The 22,427-nt window shown below is 48.6% G+C and overlaps 1 protein-coding gene across 1 annotated transcript in view; it reads right to left on the bottom strand.

The window, feature by feature from the left end:
- The window catches only part of LOC115081976 (von Willebrand factor A domain-containing protein 5B2-like), a 269,330-nt gene that overhangs the window by 7,552 nt on the left and 239,351 nt on the right, over positions 1-22,427 (bottom strand). Inside the window, exons 25-26 of the mRNA XM_029586215.1 lie at positions 21,905-21,974; positions 9,890-10,016 (exon numbers count right to left, since the gene is read on the bottom strand). Of these exons, the coding sequence (XP_029442075.1) occupies positions 9,890-10,016; positions 21,905-21,974 (197 nt within the window). The remainder of the gene's footprint in view (positions 1-9,889; positions 10,017-21,904; positions 21,975-22,427) is intronic.

The following is a 22,427-nucleotide window of genomic DNA, read 5'->3' as shown; positions in this document are numbered from 1 at the left end:
GTGAGAAGTGTCTTCAATCCTATTTAAAGAACTCATATTTTACAATATTTGAAGAAACAGGGAGTACACACAGCATTCCTTCAAGAAACTCACATGTTAACATCTGAACATGAAAAATGAGTAAAGGGGTGTTTTGGAACAGTGCTTGCCTCATCATATTCTATCAGAACCAGAGCACTTGTATCTTAATTAATAAAAAACTTGCCGATAATGATAACTAAGAAGGGAGATATGTGATTGTGGAGGGGAAAGTGTTTAGTACCAAGTTATTATCGGTTAACATGTATGGTCCCAACCAATATTCAGAGGAAATTTTTCCAAATTTATTTCAAAGGCTTAAATCCTTTTCTGTACATGGCATTATGGGAGGTGACTGGAATATTTGCCTAAATCCAAAATTAGATAAATCAAATGTTCCAGTTGTCACCCCTCCACTTCCAGTGGCTCTCCAAAACATTATACAATTTTATAATTTAAAAGATATCTGAAGAGAGAGGTTTCTGAATAGTCGAGATTATATATATTCTGCTCGCCAAGACATGGTACCTATAGCAGGATAGATTGTTTCCTTTGTCGTCAATCGGTCATGGTGGCTTACTTTGTAACAGCACATACAAACAGAACTACATTCAACTGTTCCCTTCAGGTCCAAGGAGCACAAGCTCACCAAAGCACGTCCCTTTTTTTTTTTTTTTTTTTTAAACTTGCCTCTGGGGCATACCACTCACGGTCAGTTGGCCCTTGAATTGGATACAGGAGGGGAAAGAAGGACGCTTACTTAAGGTGACCAAAAGGGGATCTTTCAATTGCAAGCCCGTCGCCTCGTGCCCGGTCCCATCAAGCATCTTCAGGGTCTGAGCCAACAGTCTTTACAACTCAACTTTGAGTAGAGTCTGAAGCTCCCAATCTGATGCAATTTCTCCCTCTTCCAGAAGTGAGAAAACCAAGTCCCCATCAGAAACCACTGACTTATCCTGATCCACAGCCAGGGATAGCCTCCCTACAGTGTTTGCCACATATGGATGACAAATGGGAGGCCCGAGCACATGACCCCTACTTAGTAGATTGCTTCGGCTCTGCCGGGCACCACAGCAGAAAGGTCTACAAGCCCTGGAACAATGTCCCCCCGGGAGAAGGAGGAGGGATCTTTCCCGAGGCCCAAAGCTGGCCCTCCCCAACCCTTCACTCGGGGAGGCCTCTGCCATCTTACAAAGGGAAGGAGAACTGAGCATTGTCTTGCTTCACACTCCACTCTCCTCCAGAGCCACCATAGACCAAGGGGAAGTCCCAACATCAGTGAAATCTCTAGTAGCCAACTCACCTTGAGCAACTAGAGCGCACTAATGCAGGCATAGAGAGAGCAAAGTCTGGATTGCCCTCAGATGACAAGTCTTACAGATAAGGCGCTTGGACTTGTTCGTCCCCGGTGCCTCGCTCTCCTGAATATTGGCTCTAGAAGGTCTCCGGGGCACACACCACCCGGCATTGGTGTGTGCCCCGGAGACCTTCTAGAGTAACTCTAAGGACCCACAGAAATATGCGCACAAGCACCTGCGCTCCCGACAAGAAACTGTCACGCAGAGAAAAAGTGTGCACACGTGTATCTGTATTCGTGGCCAGATCTGCCGCGTCAGGCATTGGGGAATCCCCCACAGCCACTCCCAGATCCTCTGAGCTATCAGTGTCATCGACAGCGCCACCTGTCTGAGAGGAAAGACCCAGAGTCTGGTGAACGCTCTTCCAAACATTTCCTTTTTGCTGCATGGGAGTTTTCAGTGGCTTGGAAAATCCCAGAAGCCTGGGATGGAGACATAGAGTAATACCTGCTGCTCTCTTAGCCAGACATGCCTCATGCATAAATAACACTAAGACAGTGAAACATGTCTGGAAGTCCCTTTTCAATGGGAAATCCTCCATCACCTTGACCCAGAGTATTCCCCAATCCCCATATTCAGAGTAGAGTATTCATTGAGACACAAATCACAATGGTGCCAAAAAACCCGTGTGGACAAAAAAAAGCCTCCATAGCGCTACTCATTTTATTGTATCAGACATCCATACTGTATCCTGCGTGTGGCTTGTGGACATGCTGAACTTCTGTCAAAAGGGCATACATCTGTCAGACAGAATAAGAATTTCCAATTTATTCATTTTCAAATCTATCATAATTCCCCCAATGTGACGTCATGCTGTGCATCATAATCCTGTCTGGGAGGTATATAAACCACTGCTGGAAGTACGACTGTCCTTTTGTATTCATTTCAAATTGGATCTGTATTATATACAGACTGATATGAAATGGTGCCTGGCATATCGCAGGAATATCAAGATAGAGATCAACATTAGCTTTGCTTCATTTTGAACAGGTAAGAGATGGTTAGGATCATGGACATCCAAGAAAGAAGCAGGACATCCATGATTTGTACTCGGTCGCCCTGCTCCTTTCCTGGATGCTCATGACTTGGGCGGCCCAGTACAGGCCCGTAACAGAGGGTCAGAATCGTGGGCGTCCAAGAAAGAAGAAGGATGATCAACACGTGGCCACTCGTTACATGCCTGTAGTCTGTCACCCAAGTCCTGCTCCTTTCATTAACTGCATTTTTTGGGATCTCTTCATGCTGTCCATGTGCCCTGCTTCTTTTTTTCTTACCATTAACTGCATGTTTTGGTATCTGTTAATACTAGCCATGTGGCCAGCTTCTCTCTTCTTTCGTTACTTATTAGTGGAAAGTTATGCTGGCATAACTCAGTGAATAGTTGATATTCCAACATGTTATTTTGAATTGAAATGTATTGTTTATTAATAACTGATGTATGCGCTGTTTATTTTTATTCACAGTCCCGACAAGCAGAGACAGATTGTCAAGGCTGCAAAACGAACCTTTTCTTAGGTGGCAAGAGAGGCTGGAGATGTTGAAGAGCAGGCAGGCACTGGTGGTAGCCAAGCATCCAAAACGCAAACACCTGATACTCGCTTTACGGATGGCAAGAAGGACCTACTGTGCTGCCCGCCATCTGCGAGAACTACAAAGTTCTCTTCAGATCAAAGGCTTCTGCTTCTACGAAGAAACAGATTTGGGAGAGGATTGTGTTGGATGTCAGCTTCCTGTCGGTAACGCACAGGGAGGTCAAACAAATCCAGCACCGGTGGCATGACACTAGAAGGGAGGTAAAAGAAAAGACTGCCAAAAGTGAGGCATCAGCATGCAGGCCACTAGGTGATGTGGTTTTGACCCCCCTCGAAGAGCTAGTCCTGAGAACTGTGCGCCTGGAGATCATGGCACTGGCACAGGAGCAAGTGAAGATATGAATTTTGAAAGGGCCACCTTGTTTGCATTGCATGTTTTTCTTTAGGGCTCTTAGTTGAGCAACAGTTGAGAACTATATAAAGAACTTCAACTTGTCTTTCTCCATCTTTCTCCAGAGATGGAGTTGACAATAATGTGGCAGATGTCGTGGAGGAAGAGATACAATCCCTTCCCACACCAGAATTTGTCTTTCCTTCGTCAACCAAGGAGTCCCCCAGCAAACTAGTCCAGGATAACGATACCCAGGCCCTTATCACAACATGATGGAGGTTATATCTGAAACTTGGGGAGCTGAGACATCTGAGGCACCGGCCCTTGCCAAGGCATCAGCGGCACCAGCCCTGGATGAGGCAACAGCACCACATGACCTTGAAGAGGCTTTGTTCGGCATCAATAGGCTGAGTAAACACTTCATGTCCGAAATGTTGTCATGACAGGAGCGGCACAACGAGTTACTACACAAGGAACTCAATGAAATATGCAACAAGATCAAAGAGGCAGCGGCTTCTCAGTCCAGCTTGATGAACAATCTGATCGGCGCATCCGAGATGTAGCCAGTGCTTTGCATTCTCTGAAACGCCCATGAGTATTAGCCAAATAAAAGTATTTGTTCAATGTAAGCAATGAATTCTGTTTCCTATTTATGGAATCTTGTTTTGACAAAGTTCAAGTTGTCCGAATTACTACTGTAAAGATTAATTGGGTCACAGTTGGGGTGGGGATCCTGGCCCTGAACTGTACACTAGGCTAGAGGGAATGGGGGCCCATCTGGGGCTCTGTTTTATAAAAAAAAAAAATAGTCCAGGAAATTAGTAACCATCATTAAACATGATTTTTAAACCATGCAATATAAGACATATCAGATGATATGGCACAATCTCTTTTCTTCTACTCACGTACCCACCCCACCCCTTGGCATCATTGCTGTCTCCCTCCCCTCTTCCCCCACCATCATTGTCATGCCTCTCCCTTGGTGTGATCGTCCATTCCCCCCCCCCTACTCACCACCACCACCAGCAGCATCTGTAACATCACCTTCCCCTCAAACAATATTACATCCCTCTCCCTTGGGCGCTTTGTACACAGGACAACCACCAAAATGTTTTATCAAAAATCTTATTAAAAGTAATACATTTTTTTAAACAAAATTATAATAATTAACATATTTACAGGGGAGGAGGGGCATGGATGAAGAGGGGGCAGGAGCTAAGGTCCATGGGGGCTGAGGAAGATGGTCACTGATGGGGAGATGGTGGCCGGCTTGATGGAGCCTGGGTCATGCATCAGTAATTGAGCTGCTGCCATAGATTGCAGCAGCTCAATCATTTCCTGCTGGCCATGCCACAGGTCTGCAAAGCTGGCCACCATCCGCAACATCAGGCCCTCCAGGGCATCCAGACCGCAGGTCATCTGGACCTGGAGAGCCAGCACAGCTCCCTGGATGGGAGAGGGCTCCCGTGGCCCTTTCCCGGATGCTATGTCAGCCTCCAGGAACCAACGACCTGCTGCCTCTGGCGCAAGCCCATCATCTGGCGCAAGACAATCATCATTATTGACGACAATCTCATCAGCTTCCATGGACAGTGGGGTGGGAGAAGTGGATGCTGGGGTGGCTGTTGCCTCAGCTTGTGGTGCTTGAGGTGGTGGGGGCACCTTGCCGTCCTCCTCCTGGTCCTCCCCAGATATGCTGGAGGTGTCTGAAATGAGAAATATCAAAGCGTAAATAAGATTCAACAGAGGGCAAAGGGGCATGAAGGATGGGCTGGAGGGAGTTATTTGTCAAGATTTATCAATTGTACAGAGTTGGTATAGGCTGGCACTATTTCAGGCAAACCTTTAATTGCCATGCGTGATTATTATTTATATATTATCCTTATTGAACTTATATAGACCGCAAGCTTCCTACAATATAGGTTTCTGTGTCCTTTACATGACCATTAAACTATTTGCTGTTTGTCTCATCAAACCAACAACACATACCTTCCTGCGGCCCACGCTGGGCACATAGGGCCTGGAGGTACTTCCGGACCTTCTTCACTTGCTCCTGTGTCAGTGCTGTACAGTGCGGCCATATCAGCCTTGATCTCTGGGCACACAGTTCTCAGGACTAGCTCTTCGAGGGGGGTCAAAACCACATCACATGGTGGCCTGCATGCTGATGCCTCACTTTTGGCAGTCTTTTCTTTTACCTCCCTTCTAGTGTCATGCCACCGGTGCTGGATTTGTTTGACCTCCCTGTGGCTCAAGACCCTCCTGCATGCATCAGGACGAGAACCTGCTCCACTTTGCGTGGTATGACTTCTACGTGAAAAGCTTCCAAAAAGCTACGAGGACTTGCAAGACATTATCAAAAAGGTCAAGGGATCATAGTATTAGTCTTTCAACATCTACACTGTTAGGGAAAGCGATCGGAGGTTTGGGTAGTGCAGCCTGCCCTGATCCTGTGTGATGAGGTCGGGCGAGGTGCCCAGGCGAATGGGCTCCTGGACAGAGGGGTCGCAAAGAATGGGTAACCAGACCTGACACGGCCAATGTGGGGCTATGAGGATCATGGAGCTTCGTCCTGCTGTAGCTTCATGAGAGTCTTGCTTATTAGCGGAATCGGAGGGTATGCATATAGGAGGCCTCCGCTCCAGGAGTGGGTGAAGGCATCCACGGCTGGTCTCGTTCGGCTTCCGTGCAGGGAGCAGAATCGGTCCACCTTGTGGTTCTGCGAAGACACAAAGAGATCTAAGTCCGGCTGACCCCACCGGCGGAAGATTCTGCCCACTACACAGGGGTTCAGGGACCACTCGTGGGTTTGGAATGTCCGGCTGAGTCGGTCTGCTACTACATTCTCGGGGCCCGCCAGGTAGATGGTCCACAGGAACATGGAATGCGACAGGGCCCAGGCCCAAATCTGCCCCGCCTCTTGGAAGAGAGAAAAGAGCTGTGCCCCTCTGTTTGTTCATGTACCACATGGCTACCTGGTTGTCCATCTGGATAAAGACAACTTTGATGGACAGGCAGTTCTGGAATGAGTAGAGGGCATACCGCATCAGCCGGAGTTCCAGGAAGTTTATCTGGCAGGCCGCTTCGGCTCTTGACCATAGCCCTTATGTTTGTAGGCCGTTGACATGGGCTCCCCAGCCTAGGTTGGAGGCGTCCGTGGTCAAAGTTACCTGAGCAGCCGGGGGCTGAAAAGGAAGTCCCTTGTTCAAGTTGGATTCCTGCGCCCACCAGGCAAGGGAGAGCTGGAGTGGGTCGGTTAGCTGGACCATTGCCGAGAGTTTCTGAGTGGCTTGGTGCCACTGAGACCGCAGAGTCCATTGTGTGACACTCATGGCTAGGTTGGCCATTGAGGTGACGTGCACCGATGATGCCATGTGGCCCAGCAACTGCAGGAGCAGGTGGGCGGAGGCCTTCTGTCGGCGTCAGATGAATGTGGCCAGTCCGGTCAGGGTGACTATGCGTTTGCTGGGGAGGAAAGCCTTGGCTACCGTGGTGTCCAGGTCTGCTCCAATGAAGGTCAGTCACTGGGATGGAGTCAACTAGGATTTCGGGTAGTTCACGAGGAAACCCAGTGACTGGAGGAGGCTTAACATCACGTTGACGGACTGAAGAGCTCCCTCTTTCGACGGACTCATGACAAGCCAATCATCCAGATATGAGAACACATGCACCCCATTCTGGCATAAATGTGCTCCCACCACTGCCAGGCACTTTGTGAAGATTCAGGACACGGATGCCAGCCCGAAGGGGAGAACCCTGTACTGAAAGTATCGGCAGCCTATGATGAAGCGCAGATATTTGTGATGAGGTGGAAAAATCACAATGTGTGCATAAGCATCCTGTAGATCCAGAGAGCAGAGCCAATCCCCTTATTCAAAAGCGGAAGTAGGGTGTGCCCAGGGATACCATTCTGAACCATTCTCTGCGATGGGGAAGGTCCCGAGTCAGTTTGATCCCCACGACTTGATGCACCCAGCACCAGAGTTGATGGAGCAGATTGCTTGGAACCAAACAAGTGCTCCATCTTATCCAGGCGGGAGTGCCGGCCTTTGGGGGTCATCTAAGCACAGCTGGAACACCGACGGATATCATGGGAAGGCCCAAGACATAGGTCGCAGATGTCATGTGGGTCCGTTATGGACATAGTCCGTGGACATTCTGGGCACTTCCGAAAACCAGTTGCCATGATAAAAAGAAGCGGTTTGCGGTCAATGACCGTCGGTCACAGGAAGGTGGACAGCCGGGAACTGACCGCAAAAAATGCGAAATGAACTTACCAGACGCCAGAGGAATCGGTGCGCGGTGGTGCACCCTGGAGCGGGGAAAAACTTGAAAAAAACTTTGAATTATTCCGTGAGGAATAGTGTAAAGAAAGAAAATTTTCATAGAGCTCCAGTAACCGCGAGGCAACCACTGCACAGAAAAAAAGAGACTGAAGGGGGACCCCCTGTGGCCATGGGGTTGGTGGTATGCTGGGCATGCTCAGTGTGCCAGCCAAAGTTCTAGAAATTTTGACAAACGTGATCCATGACAGCGCTCCATCTGATGATGTCACCCATCTGTGAAAACTACCGTCCTGCTTGCCCTGGGAGAAGGCCATGGTCTTTCCAAGGTGTCCATGATGTCACACCACAAATTAGCAATGTGGTAGGAGAGGAATGCCAATGCAGGGGCCTTGTGAGAGGGTAAGTGGACCCACGTCTGCAATGGATGGGAGTTTCTGAGAGTGCTAGGTTGACACATGGCAGCAATGACATGTGCTGGCACAAGGGGAGAGGGATGTAAATACCTTTAGTATCACGGGCACCTTATTCCAGAAAACAGAGTCCGTTAAAGAAGTTCTAAAAATTTATTGGCACAATTTGAAAAAAAATTATTTATAATGCCTTGGGGTCCTGGTACATCTGTTGTCTTCTGATTACAGCTCCTGAAATAAAATACAGAACAGGATTTAGATTTTGCTCCCCTGTGATGGGATTTGTTGAGAGGCCGAGGGGCTGGTGCAAGCGTTAAGAGTAGGTAGGAGACTGTGTGACAGATGCCTGCATTTGTGAGGCTGAAATGACAGGACAGACTCCAATCACAATATGCAACTAATCTACTGTTATAATAAGAAAAATATAAAAAGATTTAGCATAGGCATTTTGTTGAATCAAGACCGCATCAATATCCTGACAAGGGGTCAAGGGTTATAGGTGCAACTGATAACAACTTACACAAGAAATAATTGGCAATGGTCCTTCGGTGAACATCATAGCCCCTCGCTGTGTTGTCCACCTCTGCTGCCGGTTTGAGAAGTAGATCTGGAGGCAAGTTTTCTGCGACCTCAGCGTCCAAGCCAAAGTGCAAACAAATGTTATGTAGCATTCAGGAGGCTAAAACAATGCTTGCCACCTTTTCTGCACTGTACTGCAAGGCTCCACCGGAGCAATCCAAACATCTGAATCTGCCTTTGAGTACACCGAAGGTCCACTCTATCATGTTTCTTGTACTGGCATGAGCCTTGTTATAGCGTATTTCAGCCGCAGTGCGTAGGGACAGGAGCAGAGCTAGCAAGCAAGGCTTACGGCCATAGCTGCCATCCCCTATAAAAGGTGTAACCAAGATTGCATCAAAAAACACTAGAGAGACAACACCAAGCACATACACAGATCCAGATCGCATATAAATATACATAGGCTCATTTTATACTCCTCTACCCCAACACTACAGTCATTAACGAAATACTTTTAGAAATTAACAGAACACATTGCATGCTAATATAGAAGCATATAATAATATAAGGCAGATATACTGGCAATGGAGACAGTCATGTATCTTCATGGAATAATATTTTATTATCTGATTGGATTAGTATGCTCTTTTTCCAGAGCAACTAATAATATGCCGTCTTGAGGTAATTTCTTTGTACTTTACATGGTTTATTGGAGACTTGATCATTTTTTGAGTACGCTATTGTAACTGTTGTATCTTTAAATAAAGAGATAATTTTAAAAAAAGTAATTGTGTAGGCCTTTCTGCCACTTCCCCAGTCAAGGAGGGGGTGCATTGTGAATTAAATAAGGGTGTGTGTGCGTGTGTGTTGGAGGTTGGCATGTTCCCACCTTCAGACAGGGCTGGGGAGAATCTCTCTCTCTCTCTCTTCGGGGAAGGGAATCAGGAAACTGGATTCCTTCCCTGTTATCTGCCAACATGCTTACCTGGTTAGCATACTAGCATGTAACTACCCCTCGTGAGTTGTGGTTAACTTTATCTGAACAACATGACCCATGATTGCAGGGAAGACGCTCTGGTGTGGGACCCTACAGTAAAGAAAATTCCCCAGGGTGTGGCGAATGAAGGGTCCTGGTGCCAGATTCTAACCCTGGCTCCAAACGAGCGGGGAGGGAATTGCTGGGTTAGGGGAACTGTTACTTTGGTATGTAAAAGAGGAAGGAGGCTCCTTTCTGAGTATATCAGCCTCAGCTTCCCAGCACTCACTGTATCCCCCTGGAAAGACACGATGATCAAATGCTGCATATGCTTCTTATAAATCTAGCGGTCAAGCGACAGAGATGTGGGGGTCAACATCAGCGGTCAGGCATCCTTACCAATGGGAGGTAGTCCTGGCTCTCCGACTCACAGCAAAGCTCACTCTCTGCAGACAGACATGGCGGTTTCAGGGGAGACAGCTTTCCCGAGGAGCTGCAGACTCTCCGCTTCCCGAGGCTGAACCTGCTGGAAGAAGATAAAGCTCTGAGGAACACCAGCAGCGAGGCTACCGATTCACCAGCCTGCCAGGTTAGTTTAGCTCTCTTAGTTATAGTTATATTAGTTCTTCACACCTGTATGGAAAGAGGAATAACGTACCCTCCCATTAGGATTAAGGCTACCCCCACACCTCACTTTTCTCAAGATCTGCAGTTCCCCTTCTGGATCAGGTCACAGAGGATCTCCAGGGGGAGGACATTCACAGCCTCTAAAGCTGAAAAAATACTAAAATAGACTGCACACTCTTCATATAAATTCCTGGAATTCACGATGGGTTCTTCCAGAGTGATCTAGAAAGGAATATAAATGGAACTGGCAAAAGAAAGCCAAAATTCCTGTATATTCTCCCCACCAGTCTCAACATAAAAGGTGCCATGCTGGGTCAAAGGTCCATCAAGTACACATCCTGTCTCTGACCAGTGACCATTTTATATGTCTTGTGATTTTATGAATGTTTAACTGTACCCAGTCTTGAAAGGAAAATTAGTTTCTTACCTGATAATTTTCGTTCCTGTAGTACCAAGGATCAGTCCAGGACACCTGGGTTGTGACTCCGCACCAGTAGATGGAGACAGACTAAAACTTGTGGGCGGAGCCATATATGCTCCTGTGCCAGTCACAGCCCCTCAGTCATACGTAATGTCAAAGTAGAAAACCCATAATACAACATAGCTAACCATACAAAACTCGTTAGGTAAACGAAAAAGAACTCCAACACCCCCACAGGAACCAGACTCTCCAAACCGGGAGAGCGAACAACAAGGGGTCAGCGTACTGAAGACAACAATGAGCGGACTCTCCGTTACAATAGCGCAGCACTGCGGGTGGGATCCTGGACTGATCCTTGGTACTACAGGAACGAAAATTATCAGGTAAGAAACTAATTTTCCTTTCCCTGTACGTACCAGGATCAGTCCAGGACACCTGGGATGTACCAGAGCTAACTTACCGAGGGTGGGAAGCAGAGAGTCCCGCTCGGAGTACCCTCTCTCCAAAACCCCCAGTGTCAGTAGCCTGAACATCCAACCGGTAATGTTTAACGAAGGTATGCAACGATTTCCAGGTAGCCGCCCTGCAAATCTCCTGAGGCGACACCTGAGAAGACTCTGCCCAAGACGCAGCATGCGACCTTGTCGAATGAGCCCGGAGAGCCACCAGCGACGATTTTCCACGCAAAAAGTACGCGGAACCAATGGCCTCCTTGAGCCAACGGGTGATCGTCGTTCAAGACGCCGCAGAGCCCTTCTTTGGACCCGACGTCAGCACAAACAGGTGATCCGACAACCGAAAAGAATTAGTGACTTCCAGATAACGAAGAAGGGACCTCCGCACATCCAGTTTTCTCAATTCTCTCGATTTCGGGTCCAAAGACTCCCCAACCGCAAAAGCGGGAAGCTCCACCGATTGATTCAAATGAAAAGCCGACACGACCTTAGGCAGAAACGAGGGAACCGTCCGCAAGGAAACCCCCAAATCGGAAATGCGCAAGAAGGGCTCTCTACAGGATAGGGCCTGCAACTCGGAAACCCGGCGAGCCGACGCAATTGCCACCAGGAAAATAGTCTTCAACGTAATATCCTTGAGTGTAGAACGCTTCAGGGGCTCAAACGGAGCTGAGCATAAAGCGGAGAGCACCCAATTGAGGTTCCAAGACGGACACGGGAGCCGCAAAGGAGGACGGAGGTGTTTCGCCCCCCGAAGGAAACGGGAGATATCCGGGTGGAGAGCCAGGGAGACTCCCCGGATCTTACCACGCAAACAACCAAGCGCCGTGACTTGGACCCGTAGGGAACTGCACGCTAAGCCTTTGGCCAGCCCAGCCTGGAGAAAAGCCAAAATATCGGGAATAGCAGCGGAAGTGGGATTCAGACCCCGCTCCACGCATCACTCCTCAAAGACTACCCAGACTCGAACATAAGCCAGAGACATAGACTGCTTCCTGGATCTCAGCAACGTGGCAACTACCGCGTCCGAGTAACCTTTTTGCTTCAATCGATACCTCTCAAAAGCCATGCCACGAGACAGAAGTGATCCGCATCCTCCAAACAGACGGGGCCCTGACGAAGGAGCCCCGGAAACCCCTGTAGGCGAAGGGGTGCCGTCACCGACAACTGGACCAGGTCCGCAAACCACGGACGGCGCGGCCACTCCGGCGCCACCATGATCACGTTGGACGGGTGCAATTCTATGCGCCGCAGTATCTTGCTGATCATGGGCCACGGTGGGAACACATACAGAAGAACCTCCGCCGGCCAGGGAAGCGCTAACGCGTCGACTCCTTCTGCTCCCCTTTCTCGGCGCCGACTGTAAAATCTCGGAGCCTTTGTGTTGTGCCACGTGGCCATCAGGTCCATGTGGGGCGTTCCCCAATTCCTGCAAATGAACAGAAACGCCTCGTCCGCTAGCTCCCACTCTCCGGGATCCAGGTGGTGCCGGCTGAGGAAGTCCGCCTGGACATTGTCGACTCCTGCAATGTGAGACGCAGCGAGGTCGCTGAGATGCCGCTCTGCCCAGACCATCCGCTACTTGAGGGCTTCTCGTCCCGCCCTGGCGATTGATGTAAGCCACGGTGGTAGCGTTGTCCGACAATACCCGGACCGCCTTTCCTCGTACGAGGGGCAGAAAAGCATGCAATGCCAGACGGACCGCCCTGGACTCCAGATGGTTGATCGACCACCGGGTCTGACACTCTGACCACAGACCCTGAACCGATTTCCCTTGGCAAACTGCACCCCAGCCGGAAAGACTGGCATCCGTGGTCACCACCGTCCAGTTGGGAACCAGAAGAGATACTCCACGGAGAGATGTTTGGAATCCAGCCACCAGCTCAGGCTGGAGCGCGCCTGACTCTCGAGAGGCAGTGGAAGATAAAACTCCTCTGAAACCGGCTTCCAGCGGGAAAGCAATGAAGACTGCAGCGGCCGCAGGTGAGCGAACGCCCAAGGGACTAACGCCAGTGTGGAGGCCATAGATCCCAGAACCGTCAGGTAATCGCAGACTCGCGGACGGTGTAGAGACAAAAGACGCCGCACCTGAGACTGTAGTTTGCATATCCGTTCCTGAGAGAGAACCACTCTGCCCCGTTTCGTATCGAAAACAGCTCCAAGATACTCCAAGGACTGAGTGGGTTCCAGATGACTCTTGTTGTAGTTTACCACCCAGCCCAGGGACTGCAAGAGCTGTAGCACCCTGGCCACTGCCTGCCGACACAGCCTCTCTGACTTCGCCCGAATCAGCCAATCGTCGAGGTAAGGGTGAACCAGAAGGCCTTCCCGACGCAACTGCGCCGCTACCACCACCATCACTTTCGTGAATGTCCGAGGTGCTGTTGCCAGGCCGAACGGGAGAGCCCGGAACTGGAAGTGCCGTTCCAGAATGCAAAACCGCAGGAATCGCTGGAACGCTGGTTGGATGCCTACATGAAGGTATGCTTCTGTGAGATCTAGCGACGCCAGGAATTCACCTGGCCGCACCGACGCGATCACCGAACGAATGGTCTCCATCTTGAAGTGAGGGACCCGAAGGCATCTGTTGACTCCTTTCAGATCCAGTATGGGTCGGAAAGTGCCGTCCTTCTTGGGAACTATGAAGTAAATGGAGTAACGGCCCTTGCTGTACTGATCGGCCGGAACTGGAGAGATGGCCCCCAAGCTTTCTAGTCTTTGGATGGTGTCTAGCACCGCCGCCTTCTTCTTGGGATCCTTGCAAGGTGAGACCAGGAACTTGTCCGCTGGGATGCGAGCAAAATCTAACTCGTAGCCGTGTCTTATCACGTCGAGGACCCACTGATCCGACGTCATGCTGGCCCATTCCTCGAGGAATAAAGATAGACGTGCCCCCACGTTTGGTACAGTGTGCTGAGGGCGCGACGAGGGATGGGCCGGCCGAACTTCATTGCGAAGGCTTGGACCCCGCACCCGACGGGGCCCCTCCTTGCCTGCCAAAGCGTTTGCCCCGAAAGGACTGCTGCCACTGAGTGTTTTGAGAAGAGGCCGGCCTATACGAGGGTCCGGTGGATCTTTGCGGCCTGGACTTCCGGGGTACCCGGAAACGGGCTCTGCCGGAAAACGAAGAGCGCGACCGGGCCCTATCCTCTGGCAGCCTAAACGCTCGGTTCTCACCCAGGGAAACCATCAAGTCATCTAACTCCTTTCCAAACAGCAATTTCCCTTTGAAGGGCAATGCCCCGATGTGAGCCTTGGACGAACCATCCGCCGCCCAGTTGCGCAGCCAAAGGAGACGGGGTGCCGACACCGCTGCCACCATGGACCTAGCTGAAGTGCGTAAAAGATCATGGAGCGCATCGGCCCCATATGCGATAGCTGCTTCCAACCTGTCTGCTTGGGAAGCCTCCTCCGGAGAGAGACCCGCATTCGCCTGCAGTACCTGGGCCCAGTGCAGACTAGCTCGCATAGCGAAGTTCGTGCAAATGGCGGCCCGCACTCCCAGGGCGGAAACCTCAAAAATCTTTTTGAGCTGTACCTCCAACTTTCGGTCTTGAATATCCCGGAGGGCCGTCGCTCCCATGACCGGGATGGTAGACCTCTTCGTGACAGCGGACACCGCCGAATCCACCTTCGGGAGTCGAAGGAGCTCCAGCGCCTCCTCTGGCAAAGGGTAGAGTTTATCCATGGCCTTGCTGACTTTCAAACCTAACTCCGGAGTATCCCATTCCTTGAAAAGGATATCCGTGGACAAGAAATGAAAAGGGAAGGCGACCGCCGGTCCTGTGAGGCCGAGCAGAACGGGATCCATATTCGCCTCCTGGCGGACCACCACCGGGGGAGCCTCAATCCCCAGTTCCTGGAGAATGGCCGGGATGAGAGGTGCCAGTTCCTCTCTGCAGAATAGCCGCACCACCTTGGGGTCGTCCCCTTCTGCAGCCTGTGCAGCTTTCTCTGCAATGGGCTGTGCAGCACCATCCACTGCTGCCTTCCCGGCCTCCGTCAGGGGCTCCTCGGAGGACTCCGTATCATCCCCGGGGGAATCCTCGGGATCCGATTCTTGCGGCACCCCCCTGGGAGGCCGCTTCCCCCGGGACACACCGTGGGCGATCTCCGCGCCCTTCCTGGCCTTTTTCCGTGGAGTGGACCTGTGGTCGGCCGCACGCGAGCCATTCCCCCAGATGCACCTGCTGCGCTTATATCTGAGGACTTTGCGCAGCAACAGCGCAAAATCCTCAGAAAATTCACCAGAATCCGCCGAATCACTCTCGGAAACCCCCCGGGACCAAAGCCCCTCCGAGGGAACCTCCCCCGCCGTGTTACGCTGCAGGGAAAGCGCGGGAGGAAAGGAAGAGGCCCCCACCGTTTCCCGCGAAATTTCCCGGCCGGTGGCCAAGATGGCCACCACTCCCGCACTAACCGGGAATAGTTCTTGAGGCCTGTCAGCGGAGCCACCACCGCGTGACGGCGAACGCGCGACCCGGGAACGAGCCCCCCGCAGCGCTGCCGAGGGTCCCTCATCACCCGGGACGCAGGCCGAACAAAGGCTGTCCCTTGAGAGACGCGCGCGCGCGCCGAGCCGCAGGCCCTGCACTGTGCACCACGCGGCATGCCGGCGAAAACGCGGGAAAAAAACGAGGCCGCGCCGAAAAAATCACCACAGGCAGAAAAAAATTCAAAATAAGCAAACGGCGCAATTCGGCGACCTCCCCCCTGCCAACGACGCCCCCCCACCGACTAAAACGGAGCGGCGACACCAGGCAACGGAGAGCCGCAAAAACAAAAGTAAAACCTTTTTTTTTTTTTTTTTTTCAAACAAAAAACGCTGTCCCTGGTTCTGAAAAGCCTTAATTCCTGCAGGGGTGAGTGAACCGGGCTCCCCGGTGTCACCCCTGACGCTGCCACTAGCTCAGCCGGGCCCTCGACCCTGGCAGCGGCCTCAACCGGGGGAGGGTAGTCCCCTCAGGACCTCTCAACCCCCCCGGGGAGGCAGGGCACACGGGACTAAAATTAAAAAACAAAACCCAATTTGGCATACAAACAATCAGGTAGGCGATCTATGATAGCCGTAAGGATAAACACAAACAATAGATGCCTGATCTTTTTCCAAATGTTTATTAAGCAGAGACGTGTTCAAAAATCGCCCGACTCAGGCCGAGTTTCGCGGTTCAAAAACCGCTGCCTCAGGGGCTACAAACAAACCAAACATAAATTAACAATAATATCTAAAAACAACACTCAAATTAGCAACATCTTTAAGATCTTATAAATATTAAAAAGTCATTATCACAAAATAAAAACTTTTTTAATCCTTAATTAAGATCTCAGATATTGATAAAAAATATTGATTATTTAAAATTAAATTAATAAATTCTTAAAATGATGACAAAAATCCAACAGTATATCAAACATACCCACAAGAATACTTTATCAATTCCTGCTTAAGAATTAAATATTTAACAATATATATACTTCTCAGCATGTTTAAAGATAAATTAACCTTCAACACTCCACAGTTATGAAAAAATCTCAGTAGTGTATTTCTCATCCGATGTACAGTCAATCAATATTTTTTATCAATATCTGAGATCTTAATTAAGGATTAAAAAAGTTTTTATTTTGTGATAATGACTTTTTAATATTTATAAGATCTTAAAGATGTTGCTAATTTGAGTGTTGTTTTTAGATATTATTGTTAATTTATGTTTGGTTTGTTTGTAGCCCCTGAGGCAGCGGTTTTTGAACCGCGAAACTCGGCCTGAGTCGGGCGATTTTTGAACACGTCTCTGCTTAATAAACATTTGGAAAAAGATCAGGCATCTATTGTTTGTGTTTATCCATACAAACAATCAGGCCTAACAAAACAAGCCCCAAAAAACCAAAACTGACTAACCACCAAAATCAGGTCAGGCAGGGCTGTGACTGGACCTGCACCATCTACTGGAGACAGAGTAAGACTGAGGGGCTGTGACTGGCACAGGAGCATATATGGCTCTGCCCACAAGTTTTAGTCTGTCTCCATCTACTGGTGCGGAGTCACAACCCAGGTGTCCTGGACTGATCCTGGTACGTACAGGGAACACGTTTTATAAATAAATACATTTTTGTTGCCCCCTTCTCTGCACTAAATCTGTTTTGAGATGGGGCATCCAGAATTGCACACAGTACTCAAGGTGCAGTCGCACTGTGGAGCGATATGAAGGCAATATGATATTCTCTGTTTTAATTTCCTTTCTAAGTATAACTCACATCCTATTTGCTTTTTTGATCGCCGCCACTCACTGAGCCGAGAATTTCAATGTATTGTCTACAAAGACTTCAAGATCCTTTTTCCTGGGTGGTGTCTCCTAATAAGGAACCCAACAATTTGCACTTGTAGTTGGGATTACTTTTCCCCAAATGCATTACATTACTCTTGTCCATATTAAATTTCATCTGCCATTCAGATACTCAATTCTCCAATCTCACAAGATCCTCCTGCAATTCCTCACAGTCTCCTCACATTTTAACTAATGTGAATAATTGTCTTATCTGCAGATGTGATCACCTCACACTTTACGCCCTTTTTAACGTAGAAAAAGATCACACAACCTATCTAGCCTTGCTTACTTACAATTACTTTCAAAACACCACAGTGCCTCAAACTCCACCAAACGCATCTACTACAATAGTAAAACCATGGCAGCCATTAACAACTTACATAAATTATTTTATGTGGTTAAATCTCAAACTGAAACTCCCTCAGCTACTCCCCTACCTTCTCATTCAGACTCTGGTCAATTTTTGGCTGAACCCTTTGTTTCTTTCTTTCATTCAAACATTCAGAACCTATGTTCCTCTTTCCCCTCCTTTGACCCTAGTCCTTCCTCTTCCCCTTTCTCCCCTGACCCCATGTGGGATAACTTCTCTGCTATTTCCCATTAGAAATTTCACAGACCATCCATTCTATTAACTGTTCAACCTGCACACTTGATCCTTGTGTGAAATGCTGAAATGCTGCCGTGATGAGATAGCTCCCTATCTTGCTTAATCTGTTTCTGTCATCTGGTTATTTCCCAATTCCTCTTAAGCAAACCTCTGTTAAACCAATTCTTAAGAAACCTACTCTTGATCCAACTAATTTCTCAAATTACCATCCTATCTCTTCTTTGCCTTTTTTTTTAAAATTCATTGAATCGGTCTGAAACAGCTCTTGAAATTCTTTGATGAGCACTCTATCCTAGATCAACTCCAATTCAGGATTTGTTCTTTTCATAGTACTGAGACTCCTATCTCAAGTCTAGATGCCAATCAATGTGGCTTTGATGCTTGCTGTCTTCTCCTTTTGGATTTTTCAGCAGTCTTTGACACTCTTGATCACACTATTCTATCTCACTTTCCGATGTTGGTATAAATGGTTCTTTTCTGTCATGGTTCTCCTCTTACATTTCCAACCATTAACAAGTCAGTTTACATGGAACTACTTCCCCATGGCACCCAATCATTTCTGGAGTACCACAAGGCTCATCCCTTTCCACTGGGCTTTTTGGACTCAATATCACTCCCTCTGCCATTTACTCGCTCAACTAGGAGTCACCTACAAAATCTATGCCGATGATATACAGTCTTATTTTCCACTATGCTCTACCTGGCCCACCACGGTGCGAGTCGCATCCCTATGCTTCCATTCTATTAACTCCTAGTTGCATAACAATAAACTTTCCTGCAAACCTCAATAAAACTGAGGCTCTTGTCCTTAGCTGTCAACCTGCTTTCCTTATCCCTGACTCTTGTTGCCACCATTCCTTTTTCACAAACAATCCGTAATATAGGTGGATTCCTGGATCCAACACTCTCTATGGTCCCTCATATCAAAGCAGTTGTCCAAAGCTCATTTTTCAGACTTGGAATGCTGCGTCATTTAAAGCCCAAACTAGAACCCACAAACTTCGTACTATTCTCCAAATTTTAATTTTCTCGTCCATTGATTATTGTAATTCTCTATACTCAGGTCTACCCAAACACATCTTAAGACCTTTACAAATAATTCAAAATGTAGTCATTCATTAACTTACCAGTACACCACTTTGAGCCCACATCACTCCTATCCTGAAAAACTTACACTAGTTACTAATATCATGGCGCATTAAATACAAAATTGTGGCCATTATTCATATCCTCCATCCCCATGTTTCATCTCCCTGGATTATCTATACTCTATGGATACACACCCTAGCATGCACTCTCTGCTTGTCTAGTCAATTCCCTCTCCCAGAGTTGCCTGGCTAGTTACAACCATGCAGAGGAATGGCTGAACAATATCTTGTGGGCTGGAGCATAAGAACATAAGAACATGCCATACTGGGTCAGACCAAGGGTCCATCAAGGCCAGCATCCTTTTCCAACAGAGGCCAATCCAGGCCATAAGAACCTGGCAAGTACCGAAAAATCAAGAACCCTGACCCAGTGATGTCATCAGTCAGGGTTGCCCCTGAGGTTCCTGCCATAGCATCTTCAAAAGAGGGCCCGGTGGTGCACGCATGCACCTAGGAAGGCCCAGGGTCGGCGTGGGTGGCGGCAGTGTCCCAGCCGCCACGAGGAACCTTGAGATGTGTGGCAGTAGAGGCTAGCCCTTGCCACGAGCAGGCCCGGAGAGGAGAGCAGAGTATCACAGGATGTGAGTAGGCACGGTCGCAGCCGTCTGCGACTGATGGTCATAACACACCGGAATGGTGGCCTTCTTAGATACCACTAAGACAGAAGCAATAATCCATCTTAGGAAGCTTCAGAAGCAGAGGGTAAAGCTTCACCATCGCTCTACTAACCTTTAGACCTGTCTCAGGAGTCTCCCATTCCCTGACGACCAGCTTCTTAACAGTCTGATGGAAGGGAAAAGCCTTCGCTGGACCCTGAATACTTTCTGTGATGGGTTCCACCCCCTCATGATCGGACTCATCCTGTGTCTCCTTAATGCCAAGCTCCTTCAAAACCTGGGGAATCAGAGGAAACAATTCCTCCTTCCATGAGAGCCTGACCATCCTGCGGTCTTCCCCTTCTGCCATAGGAACTTCCTTCAGCCCCCAGAGATCATTGGCCTAATTGTCCCCCAGACTGTCCGAAGAGGGACCCCGTCCCCCTCAGAACACCCACTGCAAGCTGCTTCTGACTATGAGTGCACAGAGGCACTTTAGAGCCCCTCTGGGAGGCAACTTTCCTACACTTGCCAAGCTGCGGAAGGCTCTGTGAGGGGGAATGCTTCCCCGGTACTCCCTTCTTTGCTAGGAAAGCCTGGTGCATTAAAAGCACAAACTCTGAGGAGAAAGTCTCTGCAAATTCAGAATCACCCATGGAGGAATCAATCCTCAGCTACCTCTGACTCCTCCTGGGCACTCCAAGATCCGTCATGGCAGGTGACAATGGAGGGGGAGGAGGAGAAGCAGGGCTTTCCCCTGATCTTTTTTTCCCCTGCCCCATGAGGACAGACTGACACGGCTGCCATTCCTGCAATGCCTGCCTCAGCTGATCGGGCCATTCTTCTGCCCTCTGTGGCTGCCTTCCCCACCTTCAGCACCGCCGCTGCAGAGCCCAGACAGAACCCGACGCCTTCGCTTGTCCCGCAAGACCGGCAGTGTTTCTCGCGCTCTGCAGTCACTGCCATGTTTGGGAAAGGGGCAGGATTCCCCAACCCGCGAAAAGCTTATCAGTCCTGCAGCGACGTTCTTCGGCTGATCCCCGACCTCACCCGCTGAAGCAGCCACTAACTGCCTTCCTCTCCTCGACGGCAGGGCTCTCTCCATCCTGCTCCACCAAGACGCAGCAGAAAAGCAAAAATACCTTCCTGATGTCATCTTCTTCTGGCTGAGTAAAAGGAGAGGGACTGAGGGTCACGTGGGGACACCTGGTTTTCAGTCACCCCACAGACTCTGGGAAGAGACAAATCAGGGTCACCAACCTGCTGCCCCCCCCCTAATCTACCAGGGGGATGGGTCCTCCGTGGCATCTAGCACTCCTGGGAGCAACTTTCTCTTTTATCTTCTTTTTTTTTTTTTAATCAAAGCTCCAGACTGCAAGTTTTGCACCTCTAGCATGTGCTGGAGCAGAGAAATACTGAGGGACTGCAGCTGGCACGCTAACTTAAGTAACACATATGTGTCAGGAAAGCTTTTCTTTTCTTTCTCCACTTGCTGGTAGGGGAGAAAATCCCATCCATCTGGACTGATCTGGGGGACGATAAAGAAACATGCGCTGTCTGCCTGTCAGCCCACGTCTTATTCCATTGTTCTCTTATTTTTTTGTAACTTCATATTTTATTTAAATTTATTAATCGACTTAAAAAAGCCTAGGTGATGTACAGCATAAAACATACATAAAATAAAAATATACATTACAAACATATATCAATAAATAAGCCTGACCATGGACAGGCAGTAGCCGAATCAGGAAATGCTTACAAGTGCCATAGTTTGGTAAAAAGCCTGCTTAAACAGCCATGTTTTTTAATAAGGATTTGAAAGTTTTTAGGCTGTCTGCTAAACAAGTTCAACAGGAAGAGTGTTCCACAAAATAGGTGCCATGCCAGAAAAAGCACTGTCCCTGGTTGTACACAGCCTGGCACGGGATGGAGAAGGAACATCAAGAACACCTCGTTAGCCACTGATAACATTCTAGTTAATTAAAATACAGCTAAAGGATTAGTCAGGTAATCGGTTTTGTTCTTGTTGCTTTTGCCGGCTGTAAGGCTTTCATGAAAAGCCAAAATGTACTCCTAAACTTGTCTGATCAACCATCGTGCAGAAAACATATTCTCAATAAAGCAATCCTCTCCGTTCTCTGCACTAGTCTAACTTGTAGCAGAATGACAAATGTCCTGCCACTGCCACCATATGACCCGTCACCACTTCCTTGAAAAGACCACATGAGAGTCGCACATACCTGGACCCAAAGAAATTCTCCACTGACCTCTGAGATCCCATGGGGAGGACAGGTAGGCTCTGCATGTGACCTGAAACAAAGAAATGGGGAGCACTTAGCATGGCCGCACTGCCTTCTGTTTGCACAAATGTGTGACTCCCTATTTGTAGGAATGACGCTATTTACTTATGGGTGATTGATATGGTTTAAAATGGTTACTTATGGCTACTTACTTATGGGGGAATGATGCTACGCATTTGTAGGAATGACGCTACTTACTTATGGGGGATTGATATGGTTTAAAATGGTTACTTATGGCTACTTACTTATGGGGGAATGATGCTACGCATTTGTAGGAATGACGCTACTTACTTATGGGGGATTGATATGGTTTAAAATGGTTACTTATGGCTACTTACTTATGGGGGAATGATGCTACGCATTTGTAGGAATGATGCTACTTACTTATGGGGGATTGATATGGTTTAAAATGGTTACTTATGGCTACTTACTTATGGGGGAATGATGCTACGCATTTGTAGGA

This window comes from Rhinatrema bivittatum, unplaced genomic scaffold (assembly GCF_901001135.1).
Source record: "Rhinatrema bivittatum unplaced genomic scaffold, aRhiBiv1.1, whole genome shotgun sequence".
NCBI classification, from domain to species: Eukaryota; Metazoa; Chordata; class Amphibia; order Gymnophiona; family Rhinatrematidae; genus Rhinatrema; species Rhinatrema bivittatum.
This window is presented reverse-complemented; position numbering and strand designations above follow the sequence as displayed.